General features: G+C 35.7%; 2 protein-coding genes across 2 annotated transcripts; both read left to right on the forward strand.

Moving 5' to 3' along the window:
- The first annotated feature begins 2,714 nt into the window (after positions 1 to 2,714).
- Positions 2,715 to 4,467, forward strand: LOC113742882 (dof zinc finger protein DOF5.4-like). Its single transcript, XM_027270895.2, has one exon. The coding sequence runs from the start codon at positions 3,006 to 3,008 to the stop codon at positions 4,062 to 4,064; it is 1,059 nt and encodes a 352-aa protein (XP_027126696.1). The 5' UTR covers positions 2,715 to 3,005; the 3' UTR covers positions 4,065 to 4,467.
- Positions 4,468 to 11,004: 6,537 nt separating this feature from the next.
- LOC113742582 (elongation factor 1-delta 2-like) lies at positions 11,005 to 13,996 on the forward strand. Its single transcript, XM_027270450.2, has 8 exons — positions 11,005 to 11,164; positions 11,948 to 12,057; positions 12,132 to 12,248; positions 12,379 to 12,472; positions 12,663 to 12,786; positions 13,056 to 13,169; positions 13,420 to 13,581; positions 13,757 to 13,996. Coding segments are annotated over exons 2-8 (699 nt in total). The 5' UTR covers positions 11,005 to 11,164; positions 11,948 to 11,971; the 3' UTR covers positions 13,759 to 13,996.
- Positions 13,997 to 14,579: the final 583 nt, after the last annotated feature.

Here is a 14,579-nt window from a genome sequence, read left to right on the forward strand (position 1 = left end):
AACGTTATTAATTCAAACATTTGTTAAGAGTTCAGTTGACACTTGGGCGTAGAAACCATCATCGATTTGTACGTGGGTGGGTATACTAGCTCAAGTCTCCATCCTTTCGAGTTAAATGAGGAACTTAACGAACAAACTTCCTTTGACAATACAAGATGTTGCTACAATAAGATGAAACTAAAAATTATGCTTGATTTCGGCTGAGGCCGTCTTGCCAAACAAGAAGGAGATTGTTTGCCTTTGCCACCAAAGAACTCGAGGTCACGAAGGAAACCATCATGATTTAGAAGTTAAGCTAAATCCTGGACAGTTAATGTAGCTTCCCAACTAATACATTGACGTTGGTGCAATTTCTGCCTATATGTGAACATCTGGTATTCCATCACTTTTACCACGTCTTTTTTCTAGTCTGTTTGGATTGTGAATTATTAGAGATATTTTTACTGTAACACTTTTTGTGATGTGATGTATGTGAGATAAAAAGGTAATTGGGAAGGTAAAAAGGTGTATTGGAAATTGTAATGATGATGTAAGCAAATAAATTTGGGGAAATAAAACCCAATCCAAACAAGTAGAATACTACGTCATGTCCAACGTACCTATCTAACGAATGACTGAACAATACCAAAAGAAATCAAACAATAACTCACACAAATTATGCGAACAAACAAGCTCGTTTGGATTGCTATTTTTTTAGAGTTTTTATATAAAAATATATTGTAGCAATTTGATGTATGCAAAATAAAAAAATGATTGAAAAATGTGTTTACGAAAAATTCTCCAGTCCGTTAAGATAGGGTACATTCAACATAATTATCCCATTATAGCCTCCAAATCAATTGATTCCACATTAACATAAAATTTGTATAGCTATACTTTTCCCAAATATTATTTTAGTTACATCACAATTATAATTTCCGATCAATTGTTTATCTTCTTAACAACTTTTTTATCTCACATACATCATATTACAAAAAAATGCTATAATAATTATTTCAAATAATCTCCTATCCAAACGCTCGAACCAGCTTCATATACTTATTTGCTGTAGAAGAAATAAACAGTTGTCATTTGAAACATAAAAATTAAACTTGCCATTTGTTAATAATCCAAAAGAAAAACTTTAATACAAAAAAAAAATATTTCTGAATCAGAGATCAGATCAGATCTTCATCTTCCTAGTGAACACTTACCATATATTCTTCAAAAATAGTAAAATAATGTGAGTCCTGCAGTCAAGTCCCGTGTCAACAATATCAGCTGACGAATAGACCTGTGCATGACCGACGTGGCTCTTCATGGACCGGTGATAACTGACACCAAGATAGCACAGCAGATAATTGTGGTACTATTCCTACTGGCCGACAACTCGACAATCTCCCCCTGTTCCTGTGGACATCAATTTCTCCCTTCTCTCCGCCGTCCACGTGTCCTCTCCCGACGTCCTCGATCCCTCTTCCTTCCCTCGTACGGTCATGTCACGGCACAAACCATTCCCACGCTCGGCTACCAAATTACCGAGTTCCCCCCCTCCACTGCTCGCCTGTTTTGCATGCATTTCTCGAGCCTGTTTTGGTAAATTCACCAGGAGACGACAATCCACACTCTGTGAGGGGCCTCGATGCCAATTTGTGCCAATGCAGGTTATATCATCGTCGCGCATCGCACGTATCTTTTCCAAGCAAGTGAATTTAATTGGGGATGCGTGCGATTTTTTATTCTCGCTTTGGCGCAACGTGTGAAATTTATTTGTTGAAAACGCCATCTCAATAATCAAATAGAGTCAAGAACATTTAACGAATTGCTTAACAAATTGGAGTAATTTATTTGTTTTGAATGACGCATGATTTAGAACTGCCTGACAAATTTTATAGTTTAGGATTCTTAAAAAGTATCCTTCGTAAGATAGGGTTTAATCCATCTGAGTTTGGATCAACGTGATTTAAAATTTGTGAACAAAATTAGCCGAAAATTGAACCAAGTTATTCGATATTCGAATCGAATTTGATTCAATAAGAGTATTTTTTTTATTTCTGTTTACTAACTATTCAATCTAAACTTGAATAACATTTTTGATTGGTCTGCTTTTAAATTTGATCATAACTTGACTCGATTAGTATACAAATTAAAAATTTGCAAGTAAAAATCATAAGATATTCAAGTTTGAATTTAGTTTGACGCGAGAAAAGTTTGTTCGAGTTGGTCTCAATAAATAATCAAACCAAACTTCAGTACAATTTTAAATTCATTAAAATAATCAAATAAATTCGAATAATACTAGAGCGTTTATTTTGAGAGATTAAACTCATTTATACTCCCATTTGTTATCAACAAATTATTTGAGTATATTAATTATTAATTGTGGACAAATACAATAATAAATTTATGTAAAACTAGTGCAACTTTTAACATGTTGAGCTCTAATTCTAGAGTTTTGTAAGATGCCAAATAGGTCAGAAATATTGGAACATTTCTATATTGGAACTTGACCGCCACACATGAATGACATGCTAGGGAAGAGGTATATTTGTCATTCTATATTGTATTAATTTTTGTGATAAAATAATAATTAAAAATTATATTTATAATTTAAATTAAATATATTTGATTTTTTTTTTTATGAAATGTGATATGTATAAATTACAGTACCAATTGTAAGCCATTTATGATCTCAAAAATAGGTTCTGCTGCTGCTCATAGTTACTAGAGTTCGAAAATGCCGAAAATTTTTTATTATTAGAAGATAGAGAGATATGCGAGGGGATATTTGTCAGAGTGATCAGTGCATGTGCAGCGGAGAGCCCAAATAGCCAAACACAACACCATCAACATCCATTCTTCGTCATAATAACCATAACCCTCCCAATGTTGAAAATCTTCCCCTCCTTCTTCCCCTCTCGCTTTCCCATCAGTAGTCGGCAAATGTGAATTGTGAGCCCTTTTTCTCTCCAGCAGCGAAAAACCCAGAATTAAAACCCCCATCTTCTCCTAACTAAATTCTAGAAATGCAAGATATACATGCTATTAGTGGAGGTGGAGGAGTAGCAGGCGGAGGAAACAGGTTGTTTGCCGGTGGCAGCGGCGGTGGAGATAGAAGATTAAGGCCACACCACAACCAGAACCACCATCAAGCTCTAAAGTGCCCTCGTTGCGATTCTTTGAACACCAAATTTTGCTACTACAACAACTATAATCTTTCCCAGCCTAGACACTTCTGCAAGAGCTGCAGACGCTACTGGACTAAAGGTGGCGTTCTGCGTAACGTTCCCGTCGGCGGTGGCTGCCGCAAAACCAAGCGCTCCAAGCCTAAACAGGCCGCTTCTGCCGACGTTGCAGTTGCCGGGGCTCCGGCTCCCGGGGAACGGAAGTCCAATTCTCATTCTAGTAGCGAGAGTTCGAGTCTCACCGCGACTACAACGGCTGCGAAGAAAACTCCCGGAGCTGGCACAACCGGTGAGGTTGCGTCGGCCACGGTGAATTCGTCGAGTTCGGGAGCTTCGAATTTGATGAATTTCACCGACTCGAGGTTCTTTCTGGCGCAGATGAATCCAAGTACTAGTTTTGAGCATCCTCAGCCGTTGATTAATCCTGCAGTTACATCGGAGGGTCAGATTTTCACGGATATGGGGAGCTTTACGAGTCTGATGACTTCATCTAACGATCCGGCTATGCTAGGATTTGCTAACGTGACGGCAACCGACATTTCGGGTTACCGGTTGCAACAGAGCCATCAGGGTGCGGTTCTAGACGATCAGAGCTCGAATCAGATGGCGGGGACTGCTGGTGGCGGCGGTGGTGATCACGAATTGAAGATGGATCAGATCAATTGTGGGTTTTTGGATCAGACGGCCCAGATTGGGTTCCCCGGGTTGCAGCAGAACAGAATAAGCAATGGTGGACTGCAGGGTCTCGATTGGCATATTAACGGCGGAGGAGGTGGGGGTGATGATGGAGGAGGGGAGCAGGGATTGTTTGATTTCTCAGGGACCGTCGATCAAGCTTATTGGGGTCAAAATCAGTGGGCTGATAATGATCAATCCCTGAATTTTCCTCCCTTAGTATAGTAATTTTAAGAATTTTTAACTCTGAAAATATATAATTACTACATAATTTGACCCCGAAAATAAAAATATGAAATCAACAAGGGAAATGGCATTTTGGTTGACTGCAGTTGCTATGTAAATTTGTTTTGCTTACTTTGTTGTTCTCACCTTTTGAATTTTTTTTTGTCTCTTGGGCTTATTATTTTACTGCCGTTTGGGATTTGGATTTGGATTAAGTCCTGTAATTTCCTTAAGCCACTAACTATAAGGTGGGTTTTTCTTTTTTCTTTTATTTTATTGTCTACTGGGGGTTGGAATATACATCTGAACCCTTCTTCCCTCATGGGTTTTGGCTTTCAATGTACTGGGGGATTATGTTACTGAAATATGGAGAAGATATATGGATATCAGGTTTCTCCTACTATTTTCCATTTTCTTCCCGTAATTAAAATTTCTTGTCATTATTTTTGTTGGTTTCTATTGTTAATTCACATGTTAACCTCGTTCCAATGCAAACAATCAAAGTTCTTGAGAGTTAGGTTCATAAAAATATGTTCAAACTAATGGATGGTTTGGTTTTTTCGTTTTTAAAGTGTGTTGTTGAAGCAGTTGTTTTTTGGTTAAGTGTGCATGTGAGATAAAAGATGATCAGGCTCTCCAAAACAAATGTTAAATGAGTTATCTAGATTTTGAATTAGCTCATGCTAGCCTATAAGGTTATACGTAGTACTAATGAGTTGATGGTCTCCTCAAATGTAAAGGGAATTGGCTTTGCTCATATAAAAGCTTGTATGCAGCTTTTCCTTTTTCTTTTTTTTTTGAAAAAAAAATGAATGAAAGTGGAAGAGCCAGAGATCATTTGGTAGGCAGAAAATTAAATAATGGCTATGTTCGGTCCTGCTTCAGACTGGTGGTTTTTGTGTAGGGAGTTGGTAGCTGGGCTGGGCTACTTTGCCTGCAGCTGATTCTTGGGAGTTCATTTCTCCGCTGATTCTTAGGTTTAAGCAATACATTAGTACTAGTAATTAGTACTCTCATTAGTAGGCTTATGCGGTCCGAACAGATGGAAGAAACTCTGAATCTGTTTATTAGTCATCACGGTACTATGGTTTAATATCCCGACACTTATCTAGGACTAAAAGATGAATTAAATTATTCGACGGTGAAATCAAGTTTGGCGGTGAAATCAAGTTTGGCTTGACAAGAGTGCTGAAGGATGAATCGGATTATTCAATAGTTGAATTCAATTTGACTTGATAAAAGCTCGTTCGAATTTGGTTCGTCAATCAATCAAATCAAATTTGAATAATATTTTGTGTTCAATGACATTCAAATTCAATAAAAATTTCGTTTGAATTCAATTTGATAAATGAACAAATCAAGTTTGAACAAAATTTTAAATTTATTAAAGTAATCAAATAAATTTTAAACACCCAATTGTTCGACTTGATTCCGCTTATTTATACAGCTAATTACATTGATAAACCATCATGGTTCGATGCGAGTCTAACAACAAAATATTTTTCTTTTTCGAGTGAGAAGATCAGGTATTACTCGAGGACATTTCTTATTGTCCCACCAAATGAAGAAAAATTGCAAGGAATATGCCCTCCCAATTAAATGACTGCACTGCACAAATCGTTGTTTAGCAGTGGTACTTTTTTTTCTTTTTTTTTTTTGAAATGTTTCAGCAGTGGTACTTGAATAAGTACTTTTTTTTTTGAATAAGTACTTGAAAAATCTTGCAAACTTATAAAGAGTGAGAGGCCACAGGCACATGTAAAATGTAACGTCGTAGGGTAGGGTGGGGATTGGATATTTGGGCTGAGGGCGGAGGCAGAGGGGCGGCTATGTAATGCTAGCGTACGGAGGAGAGTAGGTAGCAACACTAGCATGGGAATGGGGAAGATAGAGGCATGTGGTCGGTTGGTGATTGCGGGACCTCCTGAATAGACAACTCCCATGCGCCATTACGATTCCACGTGGCTTCATTTAGGATCCGAACATTGAAGTCTCTTCTTTATTTTTGGATTTATATATACGATGTCAAATATCAGAATAATAATAGAATTAATCTTTTCTACGTTGACAGTATATACATTATCACTATTAGATTAGATGAATGATAGCTATACAAAATTTGAATTTAAAATTCAATTTCTGCATACATGTCACGAATCCAATGATGATAATATATACACTGTCAGTCAGTGTATATAAGATTTACTCATAATAGGACATGAATCTTTTCTACACTGATAGTACATACACTATAGGAGCTGGATGAATGATAGCTATCTAAAATTTAAATTTGAAATTTAATTTTTACACACATGTCATGAATCCAACGATGATAATGTATATATAAGATTTATTAATAATAATAATAAGAGGAGAAGTAGAGAGAAGTTTTTCGATTTTGATTCCTAATAAAGTAGGAGATCTTCTCCATGGAGCTAATTGGGCTTAATCCAAATGCAGCATGCAAGTGCAATTATAGAAATAGCTTAAGATTGCACAGCTTTTTTGGGAGTAGAGGCGAAATTTGACCTCTCCTAAATTCATATGTAGCAGAAAAATTACATCATCTTTACAATTTTCAATACACCTTTTTATCTTTTCAATATCTTTTTATCTCACATACATCACATCACAAAAAATGCTACAGTAAAAATATTCCAAATAATCCCAAATAACCTACAATCCAAACAGACTATCAGGGACTACAGCTGGACTGGAACTGGGGTGTTATCCCCTCCCAATGGCCGTTGATATTCTGCTACAACCACAACAATTTTAATCTAAATGGACTGTAATATACATATGTATGTATATATCCTTTCTAACTCACAATAAAAGTGTTGATCATTTGGGAAATTTTACCCTTTGGGTGTGAAATGTTGCTATGACACCTAAAAGTCAAAAACACACTACTCTGCCAATAACGTCGGCCCCTCCTAAGTCCTAACTCTCTATGCGTGAAAACTGAAAAATAAGTTCTTTCGGGTGCATTTAGGAGAAGGTTCTGCTGTTGCTAAAAATAAATAATAACAATTTGCTCTTAAAGAAGAAAAAGGCGAGATTGATATCTTGTTTTTTAATAAGTGAAAGGTTTTAAATCTAGAATTTTCTATTTATAATTTCTCTTATTTTATCATCTAATTTAATCATCTCCCAAGATTTATACCTTTATGTTAATGAGCTAGCAATTTTTGCCTTTTTTCAAAGAAAAGGAATGATGTTAATGGAAATTTTTTAATAAAAAAATGGAATGATTTTAATGGATTTTTTAAAGAAAAAGGAACGATTTTAATGGAATTTTCTGTGTCGATGGTCACGTGAGTTCCGTGATCAATTGGGTAGGCCCAGGGACGGCCTGTCGTCTGCACGCATCACTGAATCAGCATATAGCTCGTACATATAGTGAGGTGAAGAGCAACTGGCAAAAACAATGGATTAGAGTTGGACTCCTCTTTATTTCTCTCAAATTATTTTATTCACTTTTTTTAATAATTAAAATAGTCCGTATTCTGATGTTGATTAGTAAATCAACATGCTAGAACATGATATTCAAATGAGAATACTTGATTTGCACAAAATAAACGGTAACATTTAGTCAATTTATTTTTGTATTTTGTGTATAACTAAATTAACCAACACATTATTGTATAGAACAAGTTTCTCAAATTAAATATAAAAGGAGAACGGTACAAAATAACTAACGCATCAATTCCTCGATAAAGATCCTGTGTTTAAGTTCCGCTATTGTGTAAAATAGGCAGTTTGTAAAAATTTGCATAAGCAATTTGTGATTTCGGAAAGATGTCCATCGATGAGTAAGATTGCAAACAAATCGAATCGAGTCGAGTCTCAATTTAATTTTTATCAATCTCGAGCTCGACGAGTTTTGAATGTAAAACTCGAGTTCGAATTCAATTCAAATTCGAGTTAAATCGAATTCGAATTTTAAAAATAAAAAATAAATATTTAATTTAAAATAATAATTTTTAAAAATTAATAAAATATTTAAAATATATTATTTTATTAGTAAAATATGCATATATAAAATCGAATCCACTTGTAAACTAGTATCATTAAGACGCTGTTTGGCACTCGAGTTTTTTGTCAAGTTTGTCTGTTACAAGTTTTTTAAAAATTTTAGTTACAGTAATCTCAAAAAAAATTTTAAACTATACTCTTCAAAATATTCAAAAATTTACATATTTCAAAATTTTTTTTAAAAATTTCTATAGTAAATTACAGTAAAGTCTTGGATTGCTTGTTTCCGTCGGAAAATATTGTCGTTTTCCGTGATCACATTTTCCTATCACCTTTTTCCCTCACATATATCAAATCATTACAGTAATTTTTCCATGAAAAATGACGGAAAATGCAATCCAAACACAACCTAAGATAAATATTCACTTGCCAAATGGACCTAAGTTTAAGTTGGAATTTTGAGTCGAGCTGTTTGCGATCCGCACGACTCATGTGATGTGCAGCTCTGCTGTTGATGAGCACAATCGAAATCTTTATCGCAGGAGAAAGAATGAAAAAAAGCGATAGTAAATAGTCGTCTATCCACAACAGGTAGCTTTATACAGTGGGAAAACTGCAGTGTGGTTGGGGGGAGGGGGGGGACTTGGAGATAGGGAAGCAATGAGCAGGGCGGGAGGGGTAGTTTGATGGTGATGTGATGTGTGCGAACTTAAAATGATGGATGACGTGCGGTGCAATTGTAGTGCAGGGGAAGTGGGGGGGATTCTGATGGTCTAGTCGTCTAGAGACTTATGCGTGAGTGGAGACTGGAGAGTGGGACCAGTTTGTATTGGTTGGAAGTTACTGGCTCATGTAGGTCTATAGACTTCTGCTGCATGTGCACAAGTGGGTCTCTTTCTTGACATAGACTGCAGAGAGAGAGAGAGACCCCCCCCCCCCCCCCCCCCCCAAACAACAGCAAAAACTCTTGCTCCTGCGTTTGTTATGTTGCAGTTCTATATTTACTGCTGATAAGGACGCAACCTGCGTTTGTATCTGCTTAATTTAAGAAAAATTATGATTATTTTTTACATGAAATGAGTCGGTACGCATAAAACATTCATAACGAATTTATGCATTGGATTCCATTTACCTCATGGTTGGGAACTAATGCTTTGATCTTTTAAATGTTTTTGAATAAAATTTTAACGAATTTGGTAGTTACAAATAATATTTGTTTTGTGAGTAATTACAGGCGAAGAGAGTTTCATAGTACCTTTCGAGTACCGTACAGTAACGTATTAATTTACTGTTGGATGCATAAAAGGAAATATCAGCCTTTTCGTGATTTTTAGAATTTAAATTATTAAATGATGTGACGGGAATTTATTGAATTATAACCGCAAGCAGGATACTCAAAAGAAATACTACTGGTAGAACTTCCTGATAGTTGAATGTAGTTATCTGTTTGGATTGTAAGTTATTTGGGATTATTTGGGATATTTTTACTGTAGCACTTTTTGTGATGTGATGTATGTGAGATAAAAAGATATTGGGAAGATAAAAAGGTGTATTGGAAATTGTAAAGATGATGTAAGCAAATAAAATTGGGAAAATATGAACCAATCCAAACAAATTAAATTTGGCCGGTAACATAGGCAACGTATGATCGGATATTAAACGTTGTTAATTAAGTGATTATAAGGATAAAGTTGAAAAAATTGTCCCAAAAAAGAGGGTTAAAGCTAAAAAATGAAAAAAAAAAAAAAAGAAGCTTACTCCATACTAAAGTTTGGAAAAAAAACTCAATGCTGTCCAATCAAGGGAACGGTGTAGGATGGTCCACTCTCCGCTCAAGTTTTAACGTCACATAGAAGATGGAGGCGGAATTGCTTAGCAATTTAATAGAGTGTGACTTCGTAATTGAAGTTGGTTATTACTATACAGGTTCTTAATTTTAAATCCGTCATTAGAACAATTTGGACTTTTGGAATCAACAATAAAAGTGATTTTCTCGTAAAAGAGAAATTAATGATTGTCTCAAACGGTCAAATTTTGGTGCCTAGGTTTTACAAAGTTAACTTTAAATTGTAAATTAAGGATATCTCTAGAGCCAACATTTGATATGAAATACTACTTAGGGGTGCAATCAAGTCAAGCCGCTCGGGAGTAGCTTGCGAGCGGCATGGTAAAAAGCTTGGCTCGAGCTCGGTCAAATCGAGTTCGAGCTACTTGTTACATTCAACGAGTCGAGTTCGAGCTCCAAAAATAAATACTCGAGTGCTCGACGAGTTTAATCGAGTTTTTATATTATATATTTTGAGAAAAAAAATTATAAGTTTATTTTAAAACTCAAGCTCGAGTTCGAGTAGATCGGGATTGATATTTATTCGAGCTTAGTCGAGCTCGAGTCCAAATTTTTTTACTCGTTAGAGCTAGAGCTGGAGCTCGAGTAGCACTAATTCTGATCGAGTTCGAGCTCGAGTATGGTGCTGCTCGAGCTCGACTCGGCTCGATAGTACCTCTAATATTACTAAACTCAATTACTTGCTGTCATTAGTTTTTGGGTCTTTTTTTTTTTTTGTAATTGAGGGCTATCCTATAGAGATACTCAAATTTAATTTAAACTTAATTGTTTCTTCCAGTTAAAACTATTTGTTTTCTCAAGCAATTATTTCTTTCTCCTTCTTCTTCTTTTTATAATCAAATCAATAATAAATATAACTTACAACATTATAATGAATAATTCACAAATAATAGGATGAGTACTAATATATAATTAAACTAAAAATAGATCTTATATATGCCAACAGTATATACACTTTCATCATCGCGGGACTCAAAAACTCTAATTCATATTGCCTCAACCTTGGTTGTTTTATCACTTCAACCAAAGAAAGACGTTGGCTAACTTGGGCCGACGTAGACTTGGGCCTTGAATTTGGTGGTCTCCAGCTTCTGTGGAGATTAAGAAATAAAAAATCGACGCACATTGCATAACTGGCAAAAGAGATAAATTATTATTGAGCCCAATATGATATAAAAGCTCAAAACCCTAAACCAACGAAACCTGCAGTAGCGTTTTATCTTTTCGCACCGTCTATTCAGATCTCAGCTTGCCCAACTCTCCCTCCGGCAACCCAGTAAGCTTCTTTTTCAAATACACAGCTCATGTATAAATCGCTAATTATGAATGTTGCACATGTTTTTATAGTTTTGAACGAAGATTCGAACAATAGATTGGATAAATAAACAAATTATATGTCAGCTTTTTTTTTTACGGTTGAATTTGTCTGATATCATTCGTAATTCATGATTTTACTGAGTATTTTATGTGGTAATATTGGGATTTTTAGTTGGAATAATTAATATGTATCGTGGATTTCTGATAAAAAAATGGGCAAATATTTCGAGAAAGTAAGGTAAAGTCTGTAAAAAAGATGGATAATTCTGTTTTTATTTTAGTTAGAATCCTCGAATTTGGATTTCCAGCAGTAGCACAGTTTTTGGTCGAGGGATATTTGTTTACAAAGATGCTAAATTAGGAATTATTAGCAGTGGTGTTTCATCGGATGTCTGCTAGTGGGATTTGCTCGTAGCTTTAGCTGAAATAGTTGTCAGAATAGCAAGATGCAAATCGAAGGAAGAAGTGATAAGAGTTTCACGATATTCATCAATGGGCAAAGTATTTTGAATTGATGTTATACTTCTGTTCACAACCATTTATTGGGGAAAAAAAAAGCTCAAAATTCCAATTTTTCCCAAATTGAATTGTAATTTTCTCTCGCTTGAGCTACCTAATATTTCTTGTTTCATCCTTGGTAATCAAATGTCCTACCTAGATGCCCTTCTCTTTTGTTGATGTAATCATGTTTGGGAATTTCAAAGGAAAAAAATGTTAAATCTGTGCTTTTGGTTGCTTCCAGAGAGATCTACATTGAATTCTACCAATGGCTGTCGCATTCTACAACCTAACGTCAGAATCTGGCCTTAAGAAGCTTGATGAGTACCTTCTGACACGTAGTTATATCACAGGGTAAGTTGTTCTCTAGCTGCATGTAGAGCAGTCTTTATTTGACTCTGGCTAATGTCTCCGAGTTGTCGCCTTAGGTACCAGGCTTCTAAGGATGATATTACTGTGTATTCTGCTCTTTCAAAACCACCCTCATCTGAATTTGTGAATGTATCTCGGTGGTTCAAACACATTGATGCACTTTTAAGAATTTCGTAAGTTCTAATTGCTTCTTAGTATTGATTATGTACCCTTAACTTGGATATTTCTTTTTGGACTAATGTTGTTTGTCATTTATCATAGTTTAAGTTTCCTTTAAACATTCTGCAACCTGTTATTTTGCAGTGGTATATCTGGGGAAGGTTGCGGTGTCACTATTGAAGGATTTGCTGCAGCCACAGAGGAAGCTGTTGTTACTCCTCCTGCTGCTGATACAAAGGTGTATTAGGAATTTAATTCGTGTGTTGAGTTCAATATTAGTTCCTGTTTCTTTTTGTTTCTTGATCTTCTCCTTATTTATCATGTTCAAAAGTTTTTTATGACAACGAATAACCAAGAAAATGTGGACTGTGAATTGCCTCTTCCATGGATATGATACAAATGCACTGAAATCAAAAATTGATTCACAGGCAGCAGCTGCTGTGGATGATGACGATGATGATGTAGATCTATTTGGTGAAGAAACTGAAGAGGAAAAGAAGGCTGCCGAAGAACGTGCTGCTGCTGTAAAGGCATCTGCCAAAAAGAAAGAGTGTGAGTGTGACTATTCCCCTTGATATATGTGGCTAGGCCATCATCTAAGAGATTGAACCAGGACATGCTTTTATCTAGTTTGTGTGTTATGTTTTTGCTGTGTTTTTGAATGCTAGTTTTCACTGGTGTGGATTAGACTGCAAGAAGTTTGTCCACAAGGTCTTATTGCAGCTGGCGGTGTTTTTTTGGTGTGATGACCTATTTGATTAATCCTTGATCTTGTTTTCCTGTTCCAATTTTAATGGTTCATTCCCTTGTTGTCTTTTCAGCGGGGAAGTCTTCAGTTTTGATGGATGTCAAGCCATGGGATGATGAGACTGACATGAAAAAGCTTGAGGAAGCTGTCCGAAATGTTAAAATGGAGGGATTGCTTTGGGGAGCTTGTATGATTCTCTTCCCATCTTTTTTGGACTTTGTTTTTATACTGAATATAGCACAGACTTTTGGAACTGGTATCTTATTAATTGTGAGTTACGCTTACTGGTACTTAAATAAGGACCTCCTCTAAATCCCAACTTCTGTCTAGTGTTTTGAAGTTTACTTTTTCTATCCTTTTGTGTTCTGTGGGTGCCACTGTTTTGATAAAGGCAAGTATAATGATTCCGTCTGACTTCTACCTTTTCTGACTTGTAGCCAAGCTGGTACCTGTTGGATATGGCATAAAAAAATTACAAATCATGCTTACCATTGTGGATGACCTGGTGTCGGTTGATGATCTTATTGAGAACTATCTTACAGTTGAACCATGTGATGAGTTTATCCAGAGCTGTGATATTGTGGCTTTCAACAAGATATGTGAGTTCTGCTTCTGATGCTGCTCTTATTTATTTATTTATTTATTTTTGGTGGTGGTGGTTGTTATTGTAGAATCTAGAATGTTTTATTGATTGACATTATATTGAAGTGCATTTGTTTGCTGCTATTCTCCTTTGACTAAAGCTAATGGCAATATGCTGTATTCTTCTCACAGAAATGTCTGAATCTTCTCGGCACGAAAACAGTTATTGGAGGCGTAGCAGGCAGGAAGTTCCTATTGTTTGTATTCTGCTAAATTATGGTAGTTTGTGACTTTTTGACATTGTCTAGCTTAAAGAATTTTGGGTTATTTTTGTTGTCAAAGACTACAGTCTAGATATGCTGTCACCTTTGAATTGAAATTTTAAAACTTTGCTTTATAAGATTACAAAAAAATATTTGTTTTGTTTTGAAATATCGGTTTAGTCTGCTGTGTCCTTTTTTTCCTTCCCCATCTGCACGGATCAGCCTCATGAATTATCGGTTTACAAGCCCAGTGCCTTTCAGCTGGTGTCTATTTGCTGGGCGCAAATGAACCTTCGGATGTTTCCCAAGAAAGTAAAATCATACTCTGGATAATTTGCTCTCTTCTGACTCTTGCCTCTCTAAAGATTGTGTTGATTGTGAAGAGCTTCCAAGGAGGGGAATTTGGATCTTTACTCCCAACTATTCTATTTAATCGAATTTGTTGGATCTTTACAGAAATTGCTAAACGGTTCGTAATTCATATAAACATGATTGCCTAATGGTACAACTAATTGTCAATGGCTAAATCGTGGGTTAAACAAATCTCAACGACATGCTCAGTTATCGTATTCAGCAACAAATATTCAGTAAATTAGAGGGGACTGTGTTCTTTTGAAGATATATGAACTTCTAAATTAGTGTATTGGGGGACCAGAATAAGTAATGAAATTTCGAAGTAGTGAAGATCTAAATGAACCCTTTTTTTTGGGAACCGGAACTTCACGGGCCTTCAATGTCTGGATTTGAAGAAA

Source organism: Coffea arabica, chromosome 4e (assembly GCF_036785885.1).
Source record: "Coffea arabica cultivar ET-39 chromosome 4e, Coffea Arabica ET-39 HiFi, whole genome shotgun sequence".
NCBI lineage: Eukaryota > Viridiplantae > Streptophyta > Magnoliopsida > Gentianales > Rubiaceae > Coffea > Coffea arabica.

Coding starts and splice junctions, on each gene's coding strand:
- LOC113742882 (XM_027270895.2), top strand. CDS start 3,006: ATGCAAGATATACATGCTATTAGTGGAGGTGGAGGAGTAGCAGGCGGA.
- LOC113742582 (XM_027270450.2), top strand. CDS start 11,972: ATGGCTGTCGCATTCTACAACCTAACGTCAGAATCTGGCCTTAAGAAG. Junction 12,249..12,378: donor GATGCACTTTTAAGAATTTC/GTAAGTTCTAAT, acceptor GTTATTTTGCAG/TGGTATATCTGGGGAAGGTT. Junction 12,787..13,055: donor ATCTGCCAAAAAGAAAGAGT/GTGAGTGTGACT, acceptor TTGTCTTTTCAG/CGGGGAAGTCTTCAGTTTTG.